The sequence below is a fragment of the Quercus robur genome, chromosome 4 (genome assembly GCF_932294415.1).
Source record: "Quercus robur chromosome 4, dhQueRobu3.1, whole genome shotgun sequence".
Classification (NCBI taxonomy): Eukaryota; Viridiplantae; Streptophyta; class Magnoliopsida; order Fagales; family Fagaceae; genus Quercus; species Quercus robur.
In genome coordinates, this window is record NC_065537.1 from 5,278,718 (window position 1) to 5,304,953 (window position 26,236).

General features: G+C 33.2%; 1 protein-coding gene across 5 annotated transcripts; it reads left to right on the plus strand.

The window, feature by feature from the left end:
• Positions 1-880: 880 nt before the first annotated feature.
• Positions 881-18,106, plus strand: LOC126720405 (cyclic nucleotide-gated ion channel 1-like). 5 transcript variants are annotated; one of them, XM_050422843.1, is made up of 10 exons: positions 927-962; positions 11,976-12,015; positions 12,555-12,623; positions 13,092-13,701; positions 14,443-14,655; positions 14,736-15,031; positions 15,468-15,579; positions 16,543-16,779; positions 16,870-17,258; positions 17,652-18,106. In XM_050422843.1, exons 3-10 carry the CDS (start codon positions 12,595-12,597, stop codon positions 17,887-17,889), a joined length of 2,124 nt encoding a protein of 707 aa, XP_050278800.1. In that variant the 5' UTR covers positions 927-962; positions 11,976-12,015; positions 12,555-12,594; the 3' UTR covers positions 17,890-18,106. The 5 variants fall into 5 exon arrangements, with proteins under 5 accessions (XP_050278799.1, XP_050278800.1, XP_050278801.1 ...); XM_050422842.1 differs by lacking the exon at positions 11,976-12,015 and having other exon boundaries at positions 881-1,021; XM_050422844.1 differs by lacking the exons at positions 927-962; positions 11,976-12,015; positions 12,555-12,623; ... (4 more) ...; positions 16,543-16,779; positions 16,870-17,258 and adding exons at positions 1,357-1,624; positions 2,093-2,678; positions 3,430-3,639; ... (3 more) ...; positions 5,762-6,150; positions 6,485-6,625 and having other exon boundaries at positions 17,793-18,106.
• The last annotated feature ends 8,130 nt before the right edge of the window (positions 18,107-26,236 follow it).

Genomic DNA, 26,236 nt, shown 5'->3' on the forward strand with positions numbered 1-26,236 from the left:
TTTTTGGTGAGACCTATACTAAATTTTTGGTGAAACCTATGCTATGCATTATTAATGTGAGACAAGGAAGTCCACATTATTTCAAGGAAGTTAATATTGTATTGGAGGTAGTATTGATTTGACCAACAGTACGATATATTTTGTATATCGATTAATATCGGTGTATCGTTTTGGTTCTACTGCTATATATATTATTTATATATTTATTAGTCAAATTTTATATAATTTATTTACAAAACTTAATAGTTTTTTAAAATGTATGAAGATCCAGGCCCGCTTGATAGATATGTTATACAGGTTATTTTTAGTTTTTAAGCAACATTATGATATCGTTTGGAGTGGGCGTTTGCGTTTTCAGTTTTTTTTTTTTTTTTTTTTTTTTTTTTTTTTTTTTTTTTTTGCGTGTAAACAGTAATATCACATGGGTTCACTGTACAGGGGACAAAAATCACTGTCCACACATTGTTCATCATTGTTCACAGCACTGTTCACACACTAAAAAAATATTAAAAATAGATACAACGATATTATTCACATATTTAAAAATTATTTTGTTACAATATTTTCAATTTTTAATTTTCAATTTTAACTACAAAATTCAATTTAAACGGATCCTAAATATATTTTTACATATTTTTTTCCTCACCTGTATTTTAATAAAATACAAACAATAATACTTAAACACTTTTATAAAAAGACCCTAATTACTACTAGTTTGCTACATCTCATTAATGTTTCCATCCTTTTAATAAAATGATAATATAATAATAATAAAAGTACAAAGTCGTGTGATGTAAAAAAAAAGACAAAATTTGAAAAAGTTAACTTCAGTTTTTGCTTTTAGCCCATTTAAACGTCATTCATTCACATTTATTAGACCATCAGAGGCGGACACAACGAGAAAAGTATACAGAGAAGAGTGAACATTTATGCTGGGACAAAGGTGAAGAAGAAGCGGTGGCAGCAACAACTGGTAGTGGGTGATCGGCGCCGGGTTAGTGACTGGAGGATGACAGTGCAGGTGATTAATATAGTTTTTTTTTTTTTTTGGTACCGTCCGAATTTCAATTTTCGGCCGGAATGTCCGATTTTCGCCGGTACAGCCGGTATAATCCGGTACTGCCCGGTATTTAAAACGGTACGATATAAGCATGTTTCTGTACCGGTTGAGTGACCGGTAAGAGAAATACCGGCTGATACGGTACGGCATTAACTTCCCTGCATTAGTCTCCAACGTTTTATAAACAATGACACATTATAGTCAATTTATAGTCCACTACCGACTTGAAAAAATGGGGTTGGGTTTTATTACGTGGAAAGTGATTAAAGGCACGTTACACGTTTAAAGTTTTTACTTGTTGACACTGACTGCATGGATTGACTAGATGATGCTCAATGATTGACTGCAGTCCCATAATAGCTAATAATATCATACTTGTTACTCTTTTAACTTATCTCTCGGATTTTTCATTCTGGGTTTTCAGTTTCATTGAAAATAATTTCAGATTTGAACTCGTTCTTCTTAACTGTAAATAAAGTGTGTCCAAAATCACAGATCTGTCTCTTTATGTTGGAAATTTAATTGGGTGAAGGAAATGGATTCCAAGCGACTTAAAATTTTCAGGTTAGTTTGCTTAAGCCTGAATTTTGGCAGTCCCTTCTTCTGTTGCCTTTATTTCTAGTAAAAATTTTGTCAGCATGTCTTTGTTTCTTTCTTGGAGTACTGTATGTGCGGGTCACAAATACTATCATGCAACAATTTGAATAGTCGGATTGAGTGAAAATATCTTAAAATATCCTAATGGAGGAATCTAATGTTATGCTATCAGTCTATCGTTTTAAGGCATTCTAGCTTAGAAAGTAAAGAGACCAGAATTGGTAATTGGAAGTGTTGCAAAAGGCTGAATTACTGAATAAACATCAGTTGTTCTCTGAAATTCTGTTTTAGTGCAGAATTCCATAGTTAGGGGACATTCAGATGTGTCAGTTTATGGAAGAGACTTACAGTAGACTAAATTGCAATCAGTTATTTGATATTGTGCTACTTACACTTGCTTTATGCTGCTTTAACCTATACATTATGTTCATCCAGGTTTAACGATCGGAGTACAGAACCATCTTTGAGTTCTGGGCAGAAATCTGACTTTGAACATGGACTACGTCCAAGAAGCTTTAGAACAGCAGTTGGCAGAGTTTTGGAGAGGCTTCGGGGAAGATTCGATAGGGGTTCCGAGAGGATTAAAAGCTTCAAAAAACTGAAAAGCATCCCTTATGTAGGTGATCAGCCAAAAAAAGTGACAGCTCCAGCTCCTACTCCTAAGAAGACAATTCTTGATCCTCAGGGTCAGTTTCTTCAAACTTGGAACAAAGTATTTGTGCTCTCTTGTGTCATATCTGTGGCTGTGGACCCTTTGTTCTTTTACATCCCAGTGATCAAGGACAAGGAGAAGTGCCTTGGTGTGGACAATAAACTGGCTATAATTGCTTTTGTTCTTCGTTCACTCTTTGATGCTTTTTATGCACTTCATATAATCTTTCAGTTCCGTACTGGGTTTATTGCCCCTTCTTCTCAAGTATTCGGAAGGGGTGAGATGATTAGTGATCCGGTGGCAATAGCAAAAAGATACTTATCCACATACTTCCTCATTGACATTCTGTCAATTCTTCCCTTTCCACAGGTATGCAGGACATTCAATCAATCTGAAGCTTCACAAAATCTTATTTAGTGTATTTGGGTATTGCTTTTTACTAAAAACTTATTTGTTAAAAATTGGTTAATGTGTAACTGTACCTAGAAAAAGTGAGGTTTGAAAAAGCTGTATATAGTCAAATAAAATGAAAAGTGAAAAGAGAAAGCTCTTACCAAACAGGCATAACAATATTCAGTTCAAACACCACTGCTCTCATAGGTTCACAATTTTATAGTGAGGGACTTGTTTCCCTGCCTTTACTTTGCAATTAGTCAGGGAATTAATTATAATCATATCATACAGTTCATTTGGCTTCCATTTTTGCTGCTGTTAAATTAGTTAAAGGAAATAATGGAAACGAGTTTCTAAGGGTAGAATTACCATATGATGAGTACCATACTTTTGCCCTTAAAAACTGTGTATGGATAGGCTATGAAGTCAGATTTCATGCCCTGACATATATTTGACAAATTTTTTTTTTTTAATAATTTAATAATTGAGGAAGTGGAGATTTGAACGATATTTCAGATGAAAACACCAAAAAGAGCTCTATCAGAATTTGACAAATATTAGTTCAAAGTGATACATTTAACACACACCGACACATAATGCATCTATCAAGTTATATGTAGAATTAAACTGTGTCTTATACTGAAATTGTGTCAAATTGCTTGAGTTAAAAGAATTGACCATGAAGGGAAAGTCAGTTTCACAGTTATTTATGTGTTTTGCTTTTCAGGTGGTAGTTTTTGATATCATTTTGTCAATCAAATTCCGAGTTCCAATCATGAAGCAAATGCTGAAGCTCGTAATCTTCTCACAGTATGTGCCTAGACTTATTCGGCTCTATCCACTATACATGGAAGTAACAAGAACTTCCGGGATACTGACTCAAACAGCATGGGCTGGAGCTGCTTATAATCTTTTTCTCTATATGCTAGCCAGTCACGTAAGTTGCTTTGGTGATTTTGTTAAATTATTAACATTACTTCCAAGATTTTATGCTCACAAATAAAAATGTGACAAACAAAACCAGGTAGTTGGAGCTTTTTGGTACTTGTTTGCCATTGAACGAGAGGGTACATGCTGGCAAAATAAGTGTATGACTAATGGTGATTGTAAAGATAAATATTTTTACTGTGGAGACCGCGATGATTCAAAATTAGACTTTGTAGGTCTATATAAGGAGTGCCCTGTTAAAAAACCCGATGATGTTGGAGAAAATGACTTTGACTTTGGAATGTTTACTGACGCTCTGAAGTCTGGAATGGTACTGGATATAACAGATTTTAAAGTGAAATTAAGTTACTGCTTTTGGTGGGGTTTTCGTAACCTTAGGTAAGTAAATATATAGAATCCTTGAACTCTCTCTCTCTCTCTCTATATACACACACACACACACACACACACACACCTAAATTTAATTTTTATAATAAGTGAGAATAATATATTCGAACTCTACTTCTCTTTATAGTTGGCATTGTCTAGCCTATTAACTCTCTTTTTTTTCTTTTTTATTTTCTTTTAGTTTTTCATGAAAAGATGCCTAATTTCTTAACTCAGTTGCATTGGCGTAAAAATTATTTCAAATGTTATCTGCATAGGTTTTAATTTCCATGAGTGAATATTTTCCTATTGAAATTTCCTTCCTAAGTTCCTATATATAAATCAAGGCTTGTCAACTTATAACAAGATCTAACTCATTGCGAGAGCTTAGGAGCTAAAGGCATTTTTAAGTTGAACCATTTTGTTTTTTCCCAGCTCTCTTGGCCAAAACCTTGAAACAAGCACTTTTATTTGGGAGATAGTCTTTGCTGTGTTCATATCCACCTTTGGGTTGGTTTTATTCTCGTTACTTATTGGCAATATGCAGGTAACTCTCTGATTCTCATCATTTCTCTTCCCCACCTAATGTTTTAGCATCTTATGAGATGATTATGTAAATAGATGTTTGAGTCAGTCTGACTTTATATATATATATATATATATATAGAAAGTTTAGTTACATGCCGGCATTAAAACAAAAGATTTACGAAAATCCTACAATCAACTACTAGACATTCAAAAACTTATCCCTACTCTCCAGTAGTCTAGGTCTTCCATTATGACAAAGCAAATCCATGGGGCTTTGACAACCCGGGTTATTATGCCTTGAGCCTGCTTGTTCTTGGTTAGAAACCACTGCTCTTTAAAATCCCCTTCGTTATAGGACTTCTCTAAATGCTGCTACTGTGGTATGGACTTTGCTGTAGACCAGTAATGAATGGCAGCCTTCAAAAACTGGTCTCCCATCTCTTCTCTTTACCTGATCTAGCATATACCATGCCTCCTCTGCTTGTGTTTTTGCTTTTATGTCCCCCCACAGTCATTATTAATTGCCGATCTACAGGTACACTGATTTCTTGCTATAGAGCTGTGTAAGTTGTCCTTGCCATTGCTATTTCCTTCTCCTTCTTTTGACTGAAAGCCATATACCCATGATAACCCAGAAACATGCATAATATGATAATTCATCCAATAAACATGCATAATTATTGTATCAATTTATCTATGGTGTATTTATTATTAAAGATTTGTTCTATTTTGACTTTTCCAATTTCTTTAGCTTCAATATAAACATGATGTTGGTTTGTTCTCTCTAATTCTCTCTGCTCTTTTGACTAGAAACCTAACCACAGACAGTCCTAAGATTTGATTAACTAAAGTGCTATATTATGAACCTTGTGCTGTGATAGAGATATCTGCAATCCACAACAATGAGAGTAGAAGAAATGAGAGTGAAAAGGACTGATGCAGAACGGTGGATGTCCCACCGTATGCTCCCCGAGGAATTAAGGGCACGAGTTAGACGATACCAACAGTATAAATGGCAACTAACCAGGGGTGTTGAGGAAGAGAATCTACTTCAAAGCCTCCCTAAGGACCTCCGAAGGGACATAACACGCCATCTTTGCTTAAACCTTCTCAAGAGTGTGAGATTTTTTCTTTGATTTTTTTTTTTTTTTTTTTATCATACATCTTTTTGTCCAACTTCTACCTATTGTGTTTATCAAGTCAATTTTATCTTTTAGGTGCCAATGTTTGAAAAAATGGATATTCAACTGTTTGATGCACTTTGTGATCGTCTCAAACCAGTTATTCACACAGAGAAGAGCTGCATTATCCTTGAGGGGGATCCAGTGGATGAGATGCTCTTTATCATGCGAGGAAACCTGACCACTATCACTACTAATGCTGGAAAAAAAGGTAACGCTGGTGATCTGAAGGCTGGAGATTTCTGTGGAGAAGAACTTTTTGCGTGGGCCTTGAATCCCCGCTCCTCTACCAGTCTTCCCATTTCAACAAGAACAGTAATAGCTCAGACAGAGGTTGAGGCCTTTGTGCTACGGGCTGCTGATTTGAAGTTTGTGGCCTCTCAGTTTCGGCGTCTTCATGACAAGCAGTTCCAGCATATTTTCAGGCAAGTCTTTAAGCTAAGCTTATCAACATTTTGGATGATTATTGTCACAAGTTCAGAAATTGTAAAAAAAGATGTGGCTATCAATTCTTCGTTTAATTTTAAATCGAAATACCATGGTTATCCCATCAAAATCTACAATGCCCCTGTCGCATTGGATTTCTAAACAAAAAATTTTAAAAAGAATATGATATCTTTTTGTTGGCTGTGATACTCTTTCATTGTTAGAATTGAATTTTCATAGTGACTTCGAAGAAAAATTACTTAGAACTCTGATTACCTTTATTTTTCCAAGTGGAATGATCCCCAAGTGTAATTGTGCAATGATGACTTTCAGGTTCTACTCCTTACAATGGAAAACGTGGGCAGCTCGTCGCATCCAAGCAGTTTGGCGCAGGTACCATGAGAGAAAGCTTTATAAGTCTTTGCATGAAGCAGAAGACAGATTGCAAGATGGTGTGACAGATGAAGCAGGGACCTCAAAGGTTGAACACAATGGTGAAGGCAAAGCACCAAAAAAGTTGCTACTACTGCCACAGAAGCCCAATGAACCCAATTTCAATGGTGAAGATTAATATAAGTATGGTGTTTCAACTGATAATTATCTAAGTTTTGTTTTAATAAACAAGGTTGACATGCAATAGGTTTCTGTGTATAGCATATGTAACATGTACTAAGTAATTAAGCTTATATCATAATTTAAAACTACTGTTTCTTTCACTGTGTATCACTAATTAGCTTCAAACACATACATGAGGAATGTCTTCTGATAAGCTTTTCTCGTATAATTCCTTCTTCAATCAAAGCAAATCTTAGAGTAAAACATGTAACATGGGCCATGGAAGACATTTTCACTATGTGCCTCCTATTAAATACAACATTATTTAGTGATGTAAGTCAAAAAGGAATAACATAAAATTTTATTTTTAAACACGGTCCGCTATCATTATTATAGATAGGAATGAAATAAATAAAATCCATGAACAGAACAAGTAGCAATTTAACATTAATTGATCTCATAAACCATGCTTACAAAATAAATATGATTTCTGGATGATATAAGCATTGGAATATGAAGAAAATAAATGATAAGAAATAACCAAATCAAGTAGCGCAGCCACAAACTCGGGAGTGTGAATGTTAATTCTTTGGCGAGAGTGGTGCAAGTGCGAGGAACCAAATATAATAAAATCAAGGTCAGTGTGACTTCATACTCAAATTTAAAGGAAATGGGGCTGGATAGGCAATCTAAGAGATGGGTTAATAATGGGTTCAATCCCAGATGTGGAGGCCCAATTGCAATTTTGGATTTTTATTATACCCAAAATAATGTAATAGGGGAGAAAGACAAATTGAGAAGAGATCCAACGTGTTTCTGTTTCTTATCTGTGGGGGGAAGAGATTAGAGATGAGATATTTTATATTTTTTAAACAAAAAAAATTCCACAGCCATACACCTGTTTTCATGTTACTTTAACATGTTTTTTAGTTTTGAGGAACATGTTTTAGAGATTTCTAGAGCATTAATATTGATGGTACTAAAAAATCATATTGCTATTTTTAGCATTATTAATACTAAAAAATATGTTACAATGGTAATGTCATAATTAAAATTTTTAGCTTTTTGGTACCGTGCGCAGCTATCTATAGTTGTACACTGTAGCAAAAAAAGCTAAGACAAAAAATTGTATTTTATTACACCTCCACGCTCTCTTTCTCCCTTGCACACTTTTTTTTTTTTTTTTTTTTCGCACGTTGTTTTTATTCTTCTTCTTTGTTTTTTTTTTTTTTTTTTTTTTTGCCTCATTCTTCCTTGCGCTCTATTTTTCTTTTTTCAGCTAATGACTCTCAACTCTCTTCCGTTTTTAGATTTGGTATGTTGGGTTTTTTTTATAGGTTTTGCAAATTGGAATTTTTGTGATTTTTTTTTTTGTTTGCAAATTTGGATGTTAGTGTGTTCAGATCAGAAGAAAAATAGAAAGCCAAACCCACTGCAATAGTAGTTGTAATGGTTATTTATTGTAGTGGGTATATTATTTTATTGTAGTAGATATATTATTTTATTGTGTTGTTTATATTATTTTAAAGCTAAAATAATATCACTGATATTGAGTGTTTTGTGAAGTGAGAAAGTAAAATAAATAAAGTAACCTTTTCTAGGACCGTCCTTTGCTAAGGACTAATTGCAGTATGATGGTCCCTTGTTAAGGACTAAAAACAATATTGAACTTTTAATCATGAATTGCCATAAGTTTTCAAAGCACATTTCAATATGCTCACAAAAATAAATCATTCATAATTCTCAAAATGCTCTTCTACTACTTTATTTTTATTTTTTATTATTGTTGTCAAACTAAGATGTTTCAATTTGTATAAGAGTATTTAGAACAATATTGGGGTTTGAAGCATTCTCTCTCTCTCTCTCTCTCTCTCTCTCTCTCTCTCTCTCTCTCTCTCTCTCTCTCTCTCTCTCTCTCTCTCTCTCTCTCTCTCTCTCTCTCTCTCTCTCTCTCTCTCTCTCTCTCTCTCTCTCTCTCTCTCTCTCTCTCTCTCTCCAAATTTGGTTAACTTAAACCCCTAGTAAAACTACTTTCGTTTCAGTAAAAAAAAACCTTGACCAAATCATACCACACAATAATAAGTTTTCAAAAATTCTAAAAGAAATTCAAATGGGTTAGAAGTCGTAGCTTTAACTTGGTGGAAGTGTTTTAAATGGAATGGAAAATTTTAAAAAAGCGACACATGAGAACAAAATTAGGGTGGATTAAATTAAAACTCTTTTGAGCTTCTTTCTTTTATTACGTATAAATAACTATTTTTTTTATGCATGCTGAAGATAATTTATTTTAGTGGGGAATTATATAACATCCTTGACATGACTCTCACAAAAATTTAACGACCAAAAATTTTATTACTATTAAAAAAATCATATGATATAAGTATAGAATTATAGAATTTTAAAAGTGCATTGATAATTCCATAATTTTGTCTTAGATGTGATCATACATCTAAATGGACTATTTAATATTAATCACCAATGGTTTAATTATGGATCAATTGACATTTTTTGTGTCCTTCTATATAAGGTGGAGAGGGTTCAAGTTCAACCTCATGTAAAAATTTGGAGATTGTAGTCTATGCTGTTAGAGATATATTAGCTCATTAGTTTAGATCCAATCCTAATTTTATTTTGTGTGCAATCCAAGTCTCTTATTTTACTAGAAGTCTATTAGTTTAGGGTTTAGTTTATTATATATATTTATGTTAGAGTTTATTGTAACATAGGTTTTGTACTACACTCTTATATATATAATAGTGATGTAGCCCACCATGTAACCCTCGTGTTCTTGTGTTACTAATTTATGCTTCTCTCTTATGCATTTATTCAAGCATATTCAATATGGTTTCTCAAAAAAAAAAAAAAAAAAAAGCATATTCAATATGGAATATATCATAGCTAATATTTAACATATGCATTATTATTTTGGAAGGACTAACATATGCATTAAGATTGGAAAATTTCCCTTCTCAAAAAAAAAAAAAAAGATTGGAAAATTTTGTAACATCAGATCTACTCCATAAATCCAAAAAGAGGAAAAGAGCTATGTAAGAAGAAAGAGTAAGATTAGAAAACAAATAGATGTGGTTTCAGAAAAAATCTAATGTACAACCAATTGATGTGTTTAGCACTTGTCCAGATCAGAAAGAGACCCGCCCCCTGTTTTTCCTATAGAATTGAGCGTCTGGTCTTGTTTCTAAGACAGCTATGTAAGTGTTACTCTCCTTTATGCTTTGTACAATTCCCTTTTATAGAGTTTGCTATCGAGTATCCGTTTGGATAGAATTTATTTGTTGAAATTAAAAATTGAAAATTGAAAACATTGTAGTAAAATAATTTTAAAATGTGTAAATAATACTGTGAGACCCATTTTTAATAAAAAAAAGTGGTTAAAAAGTGAAATTTATGGGACCCGTAAACAGTGCATTCGATGCACTATTTACGAAAAAAAAAAAATCAAAAGTTGCGGCTTAAAAAAAAAGAAAAAAAATAAAGAGAAAACACGCCGTAGCTAAACGCAAACGCCAATAAACGTGGATCCAAACACACAACGACTTCAATTATTTATTGTCTTTTATTCTATCTCCTCATAAGTAATATCTCTTTATCTCTCTTTTCCTTTATGGTCTCAAAATGTTTGTACACTGCAAAAAAAGGTAAGAAAAGTTTTGGACTAGCTTTTGTAAGTGTTCCTTTAATGAATGTTTAGTTTGGTAAAGACAAATAGAATAAAGGATAATATTAAAAAAAAAGTGTAAAATCCAGCTAATACTTTGAGAATCTCATTTTCAGACCCAAACGGTTCAAAAAATCAAAAAAAGAAGAGATTTAAGGTTTATAAGGTTAGACCTAAGTTCAACCGAAATTTAACTGTGATGATGACATAATTAATTAAATAATTATTTAAAAGATAAATAAATATATTAAATTAGTAAAAATTGAAAAATTAACTAAAATAATCCAAATAAATATAAACATCTATATTTCAAATATATTTTTTATGTTATAAATTTTATAATGCAAGTAAAATGTATTAAATTTTTTTATTTATTTTAGAAAAAAATATTAAATTCTAAGAAAACATAATTATGCAAATAAAAAAAATATTAAATTCAAAGCATAATTGACAACTCAATATTTTCTTTTTTGGGTGTGGTTTCTATCTAGTACCCTATGATATTGGACACGCTAAAATATTGACACGTCCATTTTTAAACATATATCATAATTGCAACAGATCCAATACTGAATACACAGGACAAAAACCGTATTTTTATTTTTATGCACATTTGAATATTCAACCATCTGTGAATTAAAAAAAAAAAAAAAAAAAAACTACAAGAGTGGGCCCATTAAAAAATGGGTTAAATAAATGAACAAGTCCCCATCAAATTTAAGAAGTGCTTGACTGCAAGCATGAGTGGTTGACAGTGAAAGCAAGCCTCAGTGGTTGAAAGTAAAAGCAAGTAAAGTAACCAAGCAGTCCGTGCAGTGCATCATCTACAAAGAATTGAAGAAGAAGAAGACTCTAGAAGCAAAAATGCAGATACAGCTTCGGTTAAAACGCACAGAGAGAGAGCGAGCGAGGCATAGAAGAAGAAGAAGAAGATGGCGGTGCGATCTCAAGTCTGATAGTCTCACCGTGGGTGGTTGAAGTTGAAGGCTTGAAGCTTCAACAATGGCTATAAACTTGTGAGCTGTAAGTAGCAAAAAAAAAAAAAAAAACCTCAAACGGTCTGACCGGTGAGAACGTTTTCAAAACCTGGAGGTTCATCGCGGCTCTTACGGTTCACTGGTTTTTTAAGTCAATTACTATTCACATATTTAAAAATTATTTTATTACGTTATTTTTAGATTTTAATTTTCAATTTCAACTACAAAATTCAATTTAAACGGATCCAAAATATATTTTTACACATTTTTTTCCTCACATATATTTTAATAAAATACAAACAATAATACTTAAACACTTTTATAAAAAGACCCTAATTACTACTAGTTTGCTACATCTCATTAATGTTTCCATCCTTTTAATAAAATGATAATATAATAATAATAATAAAAGTACAAAGTCGTGTGATGTAAAAAAAAAGACAAAATTTGAAAAAGTTAACTTCAGTTTTTGCTTTTAGCCCATTTAAACGTCATTCATTCACATTTATTAGACCATCAGAGGCGGACACAACGAGAAAAGTATACAGAGAAGAGTGAACATTTATGCTGGGACAAAGGTGAAGAAGAAGCGGTGGCAGCAACAACTGGTAGTGGGTGATCGGCGCCGGGTTAGTGACTGGAGGATGACAGTGCAGGTGATTAATATAGTTTTTTTTTTTTTTTTTTGGTACCGTCCGAATTTCAATTTTCGGCCGGAATGTCCGATTTTCGCCGGTACAGCCGGTATAGTCCGGTACTGCCCGGTATTTAAAACGGTACGATACAAGCATGTTCCTGTACCGGTTGAGTGACCGGTAAGAGAAATACCGGCTGGTACGGTACGGCATTAACTTCCCTGCATTAGTCTCCAACGTTTTATAAACAATGACACAATTATAGTCAATTTATAGTCCACTACCGACTTGAAAAAATGGGGTTGGGTTTTATTACGTGGAAAGTGATTAAAGGTACGTTACACGTTTAAAGTTTTTACTTTTTGACACTGACTGCATGGATTGACTAGATGATGCTCGATGATTGACTGCAGTCCCATAATAGCTAATAATATCTTACTTGTTACTCTTTTAACTTATCTCTCGGATTTTTCATTCTGGGTTTTCAGTTTCATTGAAAATCATTTCAGATTTGAACTCGTACTTCTTAACTGTAAATAAAGTGTGTTCAAAATTCACAGGTCTGTCTCTTTATGTTGGAAATTTAATTGGGTGAAGGAAATGGATTCCAAGCGACTTAAAATTTTCAGGTTAGTTTGCTTAAGCCTGAATTTTAGCAGTCCCTTCTTCTGTTGCCTTTATTTCTAGTAAAAATTTTGTCAGCATGTCTTTGTTTCTTTCTTGGAGTACTGTATGTGCGGGTCACAAATACTATCATGCAACAATTTGAATAGTCGGATTGAGTGAAACTATCTTAAAATATCCTAGTGGAGGAATCTAATGTTATGCTATCAGTCTATCGTTTTAAGGCATTCTAGCTTAGAAAGTAAATAGACCAGAATTGGTAATTGGAAGTGTTGCAAAAGGCTGAATTACTGAATAAACATCAGTTGTTCTCTGAAATTCTGTTTTAGTGCAGAATTCCATAGTTAGGGGCCATTCAGATGTGTCAGTTTATGGAAGAGACTTACAGTAGACTAAATTGCAATCAGTTATTTGATATTGTGCTACTTACACTTGCTTTATGCTGCTTTAATCTATACATTATGTTCATCCAGGTTTAACGATCGGAGTACAGAACCATCTTTGAGTTCTGGGCAGAAATCTGACTTTGAACATGGACTACGTCCAAGAAGCTTTAGAACAACAGTTGGCAGAGTTTTGGAGAGTCTTCAGGGAAGATTCGATAGGGGTTCCGAGAGGATTAAAAGCTTCAAAAAACTGAAAAGCATCCCTTATGTAGGTGATCAGCCAAAAAAAGTGCCAGCTCCAGCTCCTACTCCTAAGAAGACAATTCTTGATCCTCAGGGTCAATTTCTTCAAACTTGGAACAAAGTATTTGTGCTCTCTTGTGTCATATCTGTGGCCGTGGACCCTTTGTTCTTTTACATCCCAGTGATCGACGAGAACCATAATAAGGACAAGAATGAAGATTACAAATGCTTCGATGCGGACGAAAAACTAGCAACAATTGCTTGTGTTCTTCGTTCACTCTTTGATGCCTTTTATGTACTTCATATAATCTTTCAGTTCCGTACTGGGTTTATTGCCCCTTCTTCTCAAGTCTTCGGAAGGGGTGAAACGATTACTGATCCGGTGGCTATAGCAAAAAGATACTTATCCACATACTTCCTCATTGACATTCTGTCAATTCTTCCATTGCCACAGGTATGCAGGACATTTCACGAAATCTTATTTAGTGCATTTTGATGTAGCTTTTTACTAAAAGATTATTGGTTGAAAAATGGTTAAAGTATGGTAAAAATGAGATTTTAAAAAGTTGTATATAGGCAAAGAAACTAAAAAGTGAATAGAGAAAGCTCTTACCAAACAGACACACGTCTTTGTGTGTTCATAACAACATTCAGTTCAAACCCCACTGCAGTCATAGGTTCACAATTTTATAGTAACAGACTTGCTTCCATACTTGTTACTTTGCAATTAGTCGAGGAAGTGATTATAATCATTCATTTCATTTGGCTTCCATTTTTGCTGCTGTTAATCCAGTTAAGGAAATAATGGAAACTAGTCTCTCAAGGGAGAATTACCACAGTATGAGTACCATACTTATGCCTTTACATTTATGTGTGTGGAGAGATTAAGGTTAGATTTTACATGCCCTGACAAATGTTATTATTATTATTATTTATTTATTGTAATTTGATAGATAGGTCGTAGAAGTCTATTGAAAATATTAAAAAGTGTCAATTAAGCTATAAGACTTTTGACAATAACTAGTTCAAAGTGATACTTTGGACACACAAAAACACATAATGCCTCTAGCAAACTATATGTAAAAGTAAACAATGCCTTATGCTGAAGTTGTGTCAAATTGCTTGATTTAAAAGAATTAACCGTGTAAGGGAATGTCAGTTTTACAGTAATGGATGTGTTCTGCTTCCTTTTCAGGTGGTAGTTTGTGTTATCATTTTCACTAAAAAAACCAAAGCTCCATTAATCATGAAGCAAATGTTGAAGCTCGTAATCTTCTTACAATATGTACCTAGACTCTCTCGGCTCTATCCACTATACATGGAAGTAACAAGAGCCTCAGGGATACTGACTCAGACAGCATGGGCTGGAGCTGCTTATAATCTTTTTCTTTATATGTTAGCCAGTCACGTAAGTTGATTTTGAATTATTAGCAATATTAATTTCAAAGATTTTATGATGATCACAAATAAATGTGACAAATTAAGCAGGTAGTTGGAGCTTTTTGGTACTTGTTTGCCATTGAACGAGAGGGTGCATGCTGGGAAGAGCACTGTCATGATTATATCGAATGTGGAGGTAATCTTCCCTGTGGTCAAGGCCTCTGTAAAAGCTTTAAATGTCTAAATGAGAGCTGTCGTTATACCAAACCTGATGATGTTGAAAAAGCAACGGACTTTGACTTTGGAATATTTACTGACGTTCTCAAGAATGGACTGTTGCTACATACAACAGATTTTAAAGTGAAATTGTCTTACTGCTTTTGGTGGGCTTTTCGTAATCTTGGGTAAGTAAATATATAGAATCCTCCAAATATATATAAAATTTAATTGTTATAACAAGAGAGGATAAAAGATTTGAACCCTAATGGTAGGCAGCTTTCCAGCCTATCTCTATATGTTCATTTTGATAAAAGAGACCACAACAATACCAATTGAACTACAAGACTCTTTGGCAATATTTAGTCTCTTTAATTTCTTTTCTTTTTTTCATGAAAAGGTGTCTACTCCCTTAACTCAATTGCATCACCTCAAATATTATTTCAAATGTCATCTGCATAGGTTTTAATTTCCAAGAGTGAATGTTTTCCTATTAAAATTTGGTTACCTAAGTTCCTATATATAAATCAAGGCTTGTCAACTTATAACAAGATCTAACACATTGTGAGTTACAGTTTAGGAGCTAAAGGCATTTCTATATTGAATCATTTTGTTTTTTCTCAGCTGTGCTGGCCAAAACCTTGAAACAAGCACTTATATATGGGAGATAGTATTTGCTGTCGCAATATCCACCTTTGGGTTGGTTTTATTCTCGTTACTTATTGGCAATATGCAGGTGACTCTCTGATTCTTATCAGTTCTCTTTCTAACCTAATGTTTTAGCAATATGAGATTATTATGTAAATAGATATTGTTTGAGTCAGTCTGACTTTCTGTTTTGGTTTTCTTGTTTTTTCCTTTTTTATACGACATACAAATTTTAGTTACATGCCAGCATAAATAATAATAATAATAACAATAAAGAAGTTCACATAAGTGTTTAGTGCTTGTTTAACTCAGTTTACAACCGAACCTAAAGTCCTACACACAACTACCAGACATTCAAAAACGAGTCTTTCTATTCTCTGGTGGTTTCAGGTCTTCCATGAAAGAGCAAATTCAGGGGGCTTTGGCAACCCGGGTTATTATGCCTTGAGCCTCCATGGTCTCTGTTAGAACCATTGCCTTTTGAAATCCCCCCTCCTTTGCTTGGTATAGGTCTTCTCTGACTGCTGCTATTGTGCCATGGACTGTGTTGTAGACCTGTAATGAATGGCATACTTCAAAAACTGGTCTCCCATATCTACTCTTTGCCTGATATGCTATGCCTCCCCTGTTTGTGTTTTTGCTTTTATGTCCCCCACCCACCCCAACCCCCCCCCCCCCCCCCCCCCCCCCCCCCCGGTGTGGCCTCCCAACAGTCAGTATTAATTGTTAATACTCTGATTTGTTGTTGTAGAGCTGTGTAAGTCATCCTAGCCATTGCTATCTCCTTCTCCTTCCTTTGATTGAAAGCCATATACCTGTGATATCCAGAAAGTGCATAATATGCTAATTTATCCAATAAACATGCAAACATTATTGTATTAATTTCTCTGTGGTGTATTTATTCTTAAAGATCTGATGTTCTATTTTAGCTTCAATCGAAACTTGATGTTGGTCTGTTCTCACTAACTCTATCCACTCTTATGAGGAGAAACCTTTCCACAGATAGTCCTAAGATTCGATTAACAAAAGTGCTATATTATGAATGTTACAGAGATATCTGCAATCCACAACAATGAGAGTAGAAGAAATGAGAGTGAAAAGGACTGATGCAGAACGGTGGATGTCCCACCGTATGCTCCCTGAGGAATTAAGGGCACGAGTTAGACGATACCAACAGTATAAATGGCAACTAACCAGAGGTGTTGAGGAACAGAATCTACTTAAAAGCCTTCCTAAGGACCTCCGAAGGGACATAACACGCCATCTTTGCTTAAGTCTTCTCAAGAGTGTGAGAATTTTTCTTTTGATTTTTTTTTTCCATACATCTTTTTGTCCGACTTCTAGCTATTTTGTTCATCAAATCAATTTTATCTTTTAGGTGCCAATGTTTGAAAAAATGGATATTCAACTGTTTGATGCACTTTGTGATCGTCTCAAACCAGTTCTTCACACAGGGAAGAGCTGCATTATCCTTGAGGGGGATCCAGTGGATGAGATGCTCTTTATCATGCGAGGAAACCTGACCACTATCACTACTAATGCTGGAGAAAAAGGTAACGCTGGTGATTTGAAGGCCGGTGACTTCTGTGGAGAAGAACTTTTTGCATGGGCCTTGAATCCCCACTCTTCTACCAGTCTTCCCATTTCAACAAGAACAGTAATAGCTCAGACAGAGGTTGAAGCCTTTGTGCTAAGGGCGGCTGATTTGAAGTTTGTGGCCTCTCAGTTTCGGCGTCTTCATAGCAAGCAGTTCCAGCATATTTTCAGGCAAGTCTTTAAGCTAAGCTTATCAACATTTTGGATGATTATTGTCAACATTCTCCAAACAAAGTGAGGCTATACAAAAAAAAAAAAAAAAAAAAATATATATATATATATATTGTTCAGAAATTGTACAAAAAGATGCGGCCATCAATTCTTCGTTTAATTTTAAATCGAAACACCACGGTTATCCCACCAAAATCTACAATGCCCGTTGCATTGGATTTCTAAACAAAAAATTTTAAAAAGAATATGATATCTTTTCCTTGGTTTGTGATATCATTATTAGAATTGAATATTCATAGTGACTTTGAAGAAAAATTACTTTAGAACTCTGATTACCTTTATTTTTCCAAGTGGAATGATCCCCAAGTGTAATTGTGCAATGATGACTTTCAGGTACTACTCCTTACAATGGAAAATGTGGGCAGCTCGTCGCATCCAAGCAGTTTGGCGCAGGTACCATGAGAGAAAGCTTTATAAGTCTTTACATGAAGCAGAAGACAGATTGCAAGATGGTGTGACAGATGAAGCAGGGACCTCAAAGGTTGAACACAATGGTGAAGGCAAAGCACCAAAAAGGTTGCTTCTACTGCCACAGAAGCCTGATGAACCCAATTTCATTGGTGAAGATTAATAGAAGTATGGTGTTTCAAGTGATTATTATGTAAGTTTTGTTTTAATAAACAAGGTTGACATGCAATAGGTTTCTGCGTATTGCATATGTAACATGTACTAAGCAATTAAACTTCAGACAACATAATTTAGAACTTTCACTGTGTCACTGAGAAACTTCAAACACATACATGAGGAATGTCTTGTGATAAGCTTTTCTCGTATAATTCCTTCTTCAACCAACGCAAGGAAGACATTTTCATGCCACTATGTGCCTAGCTCCTATTAAATACAACATTATTTAGTGGTGCAAGTCAAAAAAGAATAAAATAAAATTTTATTTTTAAACACAGTCCACTCACAGAACAAGTAGCAAATTAACATTAATTGATCTCATAAACAATGCGTACAAAAAAAAAAAAAAAGTATTAGAATATGTAGAAAATAAATGAGAAGCAAGAAACAAATCAAGTAGTGCAACCAGAGACTCAGGAGTGTGATTGTTAATTCTTTGGCGAAATTGGTGCGAGTACGAGGAACCAAATCGAAGTCAGTGTGACTTTAGACTCAAATTTAAAGGAAATGGGCAAAAACGATTCGCATCGGTCTGGATAGGCAATCTAAGAGATGGGTTAATGGGTTCAGTCCCAGATGTGGAGGCCCAATTGCAATTTTCGATTTTTATTATACCCAAAATAATGGAAATTGGATTTAGCTTTAACTGTGATGACTCTTGTTGTTGTTGTTGTTATTTATTTATTTATTTATTTATTTTTGATAATTCGATAGTTTCCCATGAGAGGATTTGAGATCAAGATATTTCTACTGAAAAATGCAGAAAGTATCAAACTCATTATTAAACTTGGAAAAATGGGGGTTTGATCTTGATGAATTTGAATATGACGGAAAAGTTTAACTTTGAGGGTTTAATTTGTCTGGGGAGACATACTTTTTTTTTTAAAATAAATTTATTTTTATTTTAATAAAAATTAAGATTCAAGTCTATATAAGAGAGTTTCATATATATATATATATATATATATATATATATATATATATATATATATATATATATACTAAAATTATGTTAGACTAAAAATTTTATTTTGTATATAAAAAATATATATATAAAAAAAATAAAAGACTGTGACATCCCCATTAATCATTAATCAATCAATAACTAATCCTATACATAAAAACAAAAGCCTTTCCTACACTGTTTGAATAGGATAGTGTTCTTACTTCAAACCACCGGTGGCGCCACTCCCTACCGAATCCGACCCAGTTCTTCAGCTTCGAAAATCGCCCTTCAAGACCCAGATTGAAGAGATTAAAACCATTCATCTAAGATTGTTGAGTTGAGTTGAGTTTCTGGAGGTCGGATTGTGGTGGAGCTGCTTTTGGTGGGTCGAATTACGTTGGATAAAACACTACATTAGAATAAAAAGAAGAGAAAGCATCCTTATTTTTCTCTCTCTCCCAAAACAAAAAGAAAAAAAAAAAAAAAAAACTCTCCCTCATCGTCGAAGAAGAGGAAGTTGAGGCAGAAGTAGAAGCGGTGAGAGCAGTGTACGGAGACGATTGCGTGGTTCTCCAATCCTACCCTCCCCACCTCCACCTCCTCCTCAAGCCTCGCACCACCGATGTCACCTCCCAACAGGTCTCTCTCTCTCTCTCTCTCTACTATTTTCTATATCTGTTTGGTTGCCCAGAAAACAATGGAAAGCAAAACCAAAACCCAGAAAAGATAAAAGAAAAACCTTCGAAACCGAATCAAAAGACCACACCTTTTGCTTTACCCAAATAAGTTGTGCTAATTTCTTCCCTTTGCAATCACTTATCACATTTCTCTTTAATTAAGATTTTAATGTGTTTCGAAGTCATACCCTACGACACAATCACACCGCTTAAAAAGAAAAACCTACGTTCAAATTCCTTTCAATATCTTTCACTCTACTTTGTGATTAAGGAAAACAAAAACTTCGAAGAAGGAAGATGAGTCTCCTCTGCCTATTAACAAGGCCTCCGACTGGGTTCCTATTCATTCTCCGACTTTTCCCCAACAAATTAGATCTGTTATATGTTTCAAACTTTTACAATTACAGTTGGGTTTGGTTCCAGAAATAAGGGTTAAGGAATTCGAAATTCTGATATGTGAGTATTAATTTAGATATTTTCAGTAATGGGTTTGTTTAAATTCGTCTCTTTTGGATTTAAAACATTCAATTTCTTTCTCTGCAGAGATGAAGTGGAACTTTTCTTCAATCTGGAGTCTCTAATTTCATCAAAGCAAAGGTACCAATTTCTTTGCCTAATATTCTCCTAACTTTTCCTCTCTATATGTTGAAATCAGGGAAAACCTCCGCAAAATGAAATCTTTCTAATCCTTTAAACTTAATCATTTCACTTTAATTTTCAAGTTTTGTTTTCTCTCTTACATATTCTGTTATGTGTAAGGGGGATTGAAATTGTGGGGTTTTGGAATCTGAAAATATTTTGTTATTTTGTACATTGTAGATTTTAGACGATATTTTTTTTAAAGATACTTTTAAGTCATGATTTTGTTATTTTTGATGTTGGGTTTTTCTGGGTTTTGCATGTTTTAAATTGTTAAATCTGAAATTATAATGTTCTTTGTACAAAATTGATTACTTTGTATGTTATGGTAGAGAATAACTTTCTCAGAGATTTACTTATCAAAAAAAAAAAAAAAAATTTTTTTTCTCAGAGATTCCTAGGTGTTGGTTCTGGTGTGTACAATATTTGGTTTTTTGGGTTTTTCATGTTGTATATCATTCTTGAAAATTCATTGAGAATCTTTTTAGTAGTAAGAAACAAAAGCGAAACAATAGTAAAAGGAATTGTAACCAGTTTTGAAGGTTTTAAATTGTTTTGTTTAAATTACATTTGTTAGTTTACTTTGCTAATTTGTGAATTGTGGTGATAAGTAGAGAATTGCAACCAGTTATGATATTTAAATACCATGAAATTTCAGCAAGTTGAGATGATTAGTAGAGAATCTGTCATGCAATCACATGAGAAAATTCAATAATTCAAGGCTTTGTACAGTACTTAACTCAATGGAGATGATTTCTTTTCAATTTGTGAATGATGGAAGTATTTGTTTTGCCTAATTTATAGTGTAATGTACCAAGTTTCTTTGGTCAGTTTTCTTAATCCTCTTTTACTTTTAAGGTCTATTTTGGAAGAGAATTATGGGTGGAAAAAGCTTATAAATAAAGGAGTCACACATTGAAGAAGCCACAATATTGGTTTATGTTTTTAGTAAACTATGGTATTTGGTCTTGCTACATTTTGAAAGTACTACAATTTGACAGTGGGCATGATATTCTGTTTTTGTTTCAGACTTTCAGTTGTGTTATATTGATCCTGGAGTTTCCAGTGGGGAGGAGATGAAACCACTGAAGAGAATATATAGTGCACAATTATAAAGTATTGTGTTCTCTGTTAGTGCTTCTTTTAGGTACTATTTATCCTTTTCATTATGTTATTTATTCGATACCTTTTCTGTTGTACTGTATGAAAAAAATATATTTAAAGGTTATTACTTGAACACCAAATGAAAAAAATTACAGCTGTATGTTTGTTTTGTAATTTTGTTTAGCAAGTCAATATATTGAAGTTTTGTGATAGCTAATCTGCAAGATTAGCAATCTCACAATCCGATTACGTAATTCTCAACTTAAATTACAAAAGGTATCCATCCATGACTAGAGTAACCAACTAAAGCACAATTGCAATTTAATTCCACTCAAAAACTTGAGTTGCATTGAGTATCTCATTTAGAACCTATAGTTTATCATTATAGCATTACAAAAAATGTATAGACACACACTCTCTTAGAGAAAGAACATCATTATCAGAAACATCAGAACATTTCTCCCTGCATTCTCTCAAATTTTTTTTTTTTGTTTTTTTTTTTCCCAAGTCCAAGAAAATCCTCTCAGCTCCAAAAACTTTTTGCAGATTAAACCCATTAGTCAAAAAAAGTAATTCTTATCTAAGTTCTGAAGAATAAATTCATTGAAATGGTTCAAGGTCATCATGGACGGATTTTTTTGGAAAAATTCATTCATAATTGAGAAGTTTCTAAGGCATATCTATACAGTGCAATTGGTTAGGTAGATTAGGTAATGATAATCATGAATTAACTAAAAATTGCCATAATGATTATTATTGCTTAAAAGCTAATCGATATTTAATATACATTTCAGTTGATTTAAGGATCATCTAGATCTATTATTGCTTAAATTCTATGAAATTTTTGTGGTTTTAGATAGTGCAATTGTTATGGATGCTTGACTTTTATACCCAACTTTAATGGCTACATTATAGTGATTTTTAGTTAATTAAGTTGAATACCTCTATTTATCCTAGCCGGGGACAAATGATTTATTATTTGGATAGAGAATAAAAGGATGATTCAAAGAGCTACAAAGATAGGATAGCAACAGATTGGTAATTGAATTAAAAATTGGCATGCATAATTATATTAGAAATGCGTTAGATTTAATAGATGGCTTGGTCAATTAGGAATCACACCAAAGCTCTAGATGCAGTTAGATATGTGTGTGTGTGTGTGTTACATTTGTGTTTTAACATTTGATAGCAGTACAATGCTTACGGCAGAGCTGTTTTTGGGTTTGATTAACTCAAAGATATGTAACTATAAATATCTTTCTTAATAGTTCAATGATTGATGTCCAAATCAATTGAAAACAATTATAAAGAATTCGGTAGATGGTAAAGAGTAAAGCACCCTGCAGTTTGCATTGCTCTATACCAGGAAAGGGATTTCAGTTGGATTAATATGCATGTTGCAGGAAGTGTAAGGATACAAAGAGGAAAGCTTTAAGACAAATAGCTCAAACTGAACAACAAAAGTAAGATGGAATATTGTAAGCAATTATTATGTTGTACATTGAGGATATTTTTATTGAATTATGAAGTAACTATTCAATTTATTTGTTTTTATTTTCTGCAAAAAAAAATTGTCCAACAGTATATGGAGTTATGGTAATTTTTGTGATGTTAAAGTGATAGAATGACTTTGTATATTTTGTGGTGTTAAAAGTGATAGAATGACTTTGTATATAGAAAGTAGACACTTCTCTCTACATGGTCTAAAATTTTGCCAGTTGGTGCAGTCCTTGCAATATTCTTTTGTTTTTAATTAATTTTTTAAAGTTTCTGTGAGACTACTTACTACTGTAGTCTGATGTAATTCATTACTACTATAGGGTTTGAATTTCATGATATTTTAATTATTAATTATTGTTAGTTGAAGACACTGATTCTTGCTTCTAGCAAAACCAAATACACCTAATACATGCTTGAGTGCATGTGTGATGAAGAAAGACGATTTTTTTTTGGTCTATTTCAAATTTTGTTGAATGAACAAGAAATTTCAAGATTAGATTTCATAGTTTTCTTTCTTGCAAGTTTTTTTTTTTTGGTATTATCTAACTATAAAATGTTTAAATTTTCACCTACAATTTGTCTTTTGTAATAAATAAAAGTGTCCCGCACATTGTGCGGATTATAAGCTAGTATATATAAAAGCAGAGACCTCATGCGGAAAAGCATGAGGTCTTGTCATGTGGTGCTCTAATCTTGAATTTAGCCTTCACATTAACTTCTTTTCTCACTTCTCCAAAAAATGAGCTGTCCTCCGAAATTATACAAAAGGTTTTAAAAACCCCATCCCACTTATTATATTACAAATTACTAGTATTTGAAAAGCCCAAGCCTCCCCCAAGTGTAATGAAAGCAATGACCTTACCCTCAGACAGCACTCTTTGACTTCTTTGAATTCCAGTCCACATTTACTGATTATTTGAAGTGATAAATGCAGAGATGCTTTAAGAGATTTCAGTATTTGGTCTTTTGGCTTTCGAATCCAGTCACTTTCCCTTATCCTTTTAGCCAATTATATAGCACACTCAAGCATTTTACTCCTTTGATGCCATTCTGCTTGGAGTGTTTTATCTTCTTCTCACAGCTATTTTCCCTGACACAATTGGAGCATGTTTTGGTCACACTGATTTCACCTTCTAATTCAAGGTTTGATTATCTTCTATTCTTTAAAGTTTAATTTGTTTGTTTCTCTCTGCCAATCATCCCCTTTTCTCAAAAAAATTTGCTATTGCTGGGGTGGACTTAACTAACAAACTTTTTATTACATGCATAGAAATTGTTTGATAAAATACCTAAATGTTTTCTTCTTTTTGTAGAATCTAACTTTGTAAAATTTCCATTTTGCAGGTCTATTACGTGGACATGTTTATTTCTTCCTACAGTATATACAAGATCTGGTAAGGCCCAATAATTTAGCTCCGGGTTTTCTTCCTTTTTTCCATTTTGTATCAACTTATTTTTTATCTTATTTTTATGTAATGTACTTTTATGTGAAAAAGTAGGAGCAAGCGTGGACAAGTTAGAAAAGCTAAGGTCTTTCCCCACTTAGTTGATTGTTTAGACACTCATTAGCTTGGACTCAAGCTCAATGTCTAACAAGCAGTACACACACCAATTCATGTTCCCTGTTTTAGAAATAACCAATATGAAAATTCATTTGCAATCTGTCAACTCATTTTATCTATAGTGTTAGGTGAAAGCTATTTTATTCTTGGTCTCAAGTTTTTAAATTGTTCTTCGAATTGTCTGTATAAAATATTTTTGTAAAAATGCTCTCTAATTTTATAAAGAACATTCTGGTTTGCTTGATCAGAGTTGAAATGTATGTAGTCTGATTTAAATCTAACAAGCATATGTTAGTGGTTTGTGATGTTGCCTTCTTAGTTCTTAGTGTCATGTTATTTTCTTTGGAAAGTAGAGGAGACACCTAGGCTACAGGGATTAGACCACAAAGTTGAAGACCAAAATGAATTTGGTGAAAGTTGATGTCTTGTAAGTTGTAACTTAACAAATTTTATCCCAAAGTGATGATGCCTTCAATGTTCTCTATTTGTGTTTAATTTGTTATCCTTATTAGGCACATTATTACTAGAGGCATAATAGGGTAAAAAACAAAAGAAAGAAAGAAACAGGGAACAAACATACAATAACAAAACTCAATAGTAAGATTAACAGCTTTGATCTAATAATTGATTGATGTGCACCTAATGATACCTAACATTTAAAATGGAAATTTACTAAATAGAGAAGCAAATCTGCAGGACCAAAGTGATTGCAAAAATATTTTAGAAACATAGTCAAGTCAGGGATAAAGACTTTAGAGATAAAAGCTATTTAAAAATCAAATAGATGAACCACCATACAATGAAAAGTCAAATTCCCAAATTTTGATGGTAATTTTACCAACGCAGATTGAATTCAAACTTTGTAATTCAAGAATAATATCATTACAAATTAATTGAATTTCAAATTCATATTTAAGTCTCTGTACTGTTTATTTATAATTGCCAAAAATGTTGAAAGGTTTTCCCAAATTGCTAAAGTTTGTCAGAGTTAACAAATTTTATATACCTTAGGGAAACCCTTACTTGGTTCTTGTTATCAAACACTTATAGGAATCTAATTCTTTTAAATTCAATCAAAGAATTAGACAGACAAACAAAAAGAAAAGGAAGATATAATACCTATTTCCAAAGTTTTCAAGGGCTTTAGCTAATTCCTCATATTTATGCTCCATCTCCACCTCTACCTCTACCTTGTCTACTACTCCTGTACTTTCTAAAATGCCAAAATAACCCAACGACAAGTAAACAGAAATAATGAACAAATATAGATTCCATAAATAAAACTATCTGCATTAGACAAATGGTGCAATACATGTATTAGTAGTAAAGTATACACGCCTTTATGGCAAACACCATTCAGAACCATTCAGAATTTAAATATACACATAACACAAACTATTCTTTCGTCACTAATTTTGCAAGGTCACCTAGTTATTAACATTTGTTATTATTAAAAAAAAGAAAAAAGAATTAAAACAAAAATACACAAGTAACACAACCTATTGACAAATTGAAAGCTCCTGTAATGCAACAAATAACACAACAAACAGGCAGAACAAACAAATTGAAGAGTATTAAATATATGGAACTACATAACTAATTAAATTCTGCCATGAATAATATAAAGCCAGAAACCCAACTCTTCCATGGCTTTTATATTTTTCACCAACATGTCTAACATTTGTTTTTATATCACCAAAGTAAACGTGGTGTAATTCAGAAAATTGACTAAAGTTGTCTACATCAAAACATACAATGGAAAAACAATATTTCTATTAAATTTGTGGAAGGAACTAAAAAGACAGTAGCGTGATAGTGAAAAAGAGATTGAGCAATAACAGTAGCGTGATAGTAAACAATGAAAGG

Bases quoted from the DNA above. Each gene is read 5' to 3' on its own strand.
- LOC126720405 (XM_050422842.1), top strand. From the start codon at position 12,595: ATGGATTCCAAGCGACTTAAAATTTTCAG. The intron at 14,656-14,735 runs GTAAGTTGATTT...CAAATTAAGCAG, and splicing joins TTTATATGTTAGCCAGTCAC to GTAGTTGGAGCTTTTTGGTA. The intron at 15,032-15,467 runs GTAAGTAAATAT...GTTTTTTCTCAG, and splicing joins TGGGCTTTTCGTAATCTTGG to CTGTGCTGGCCAAAACCTTG.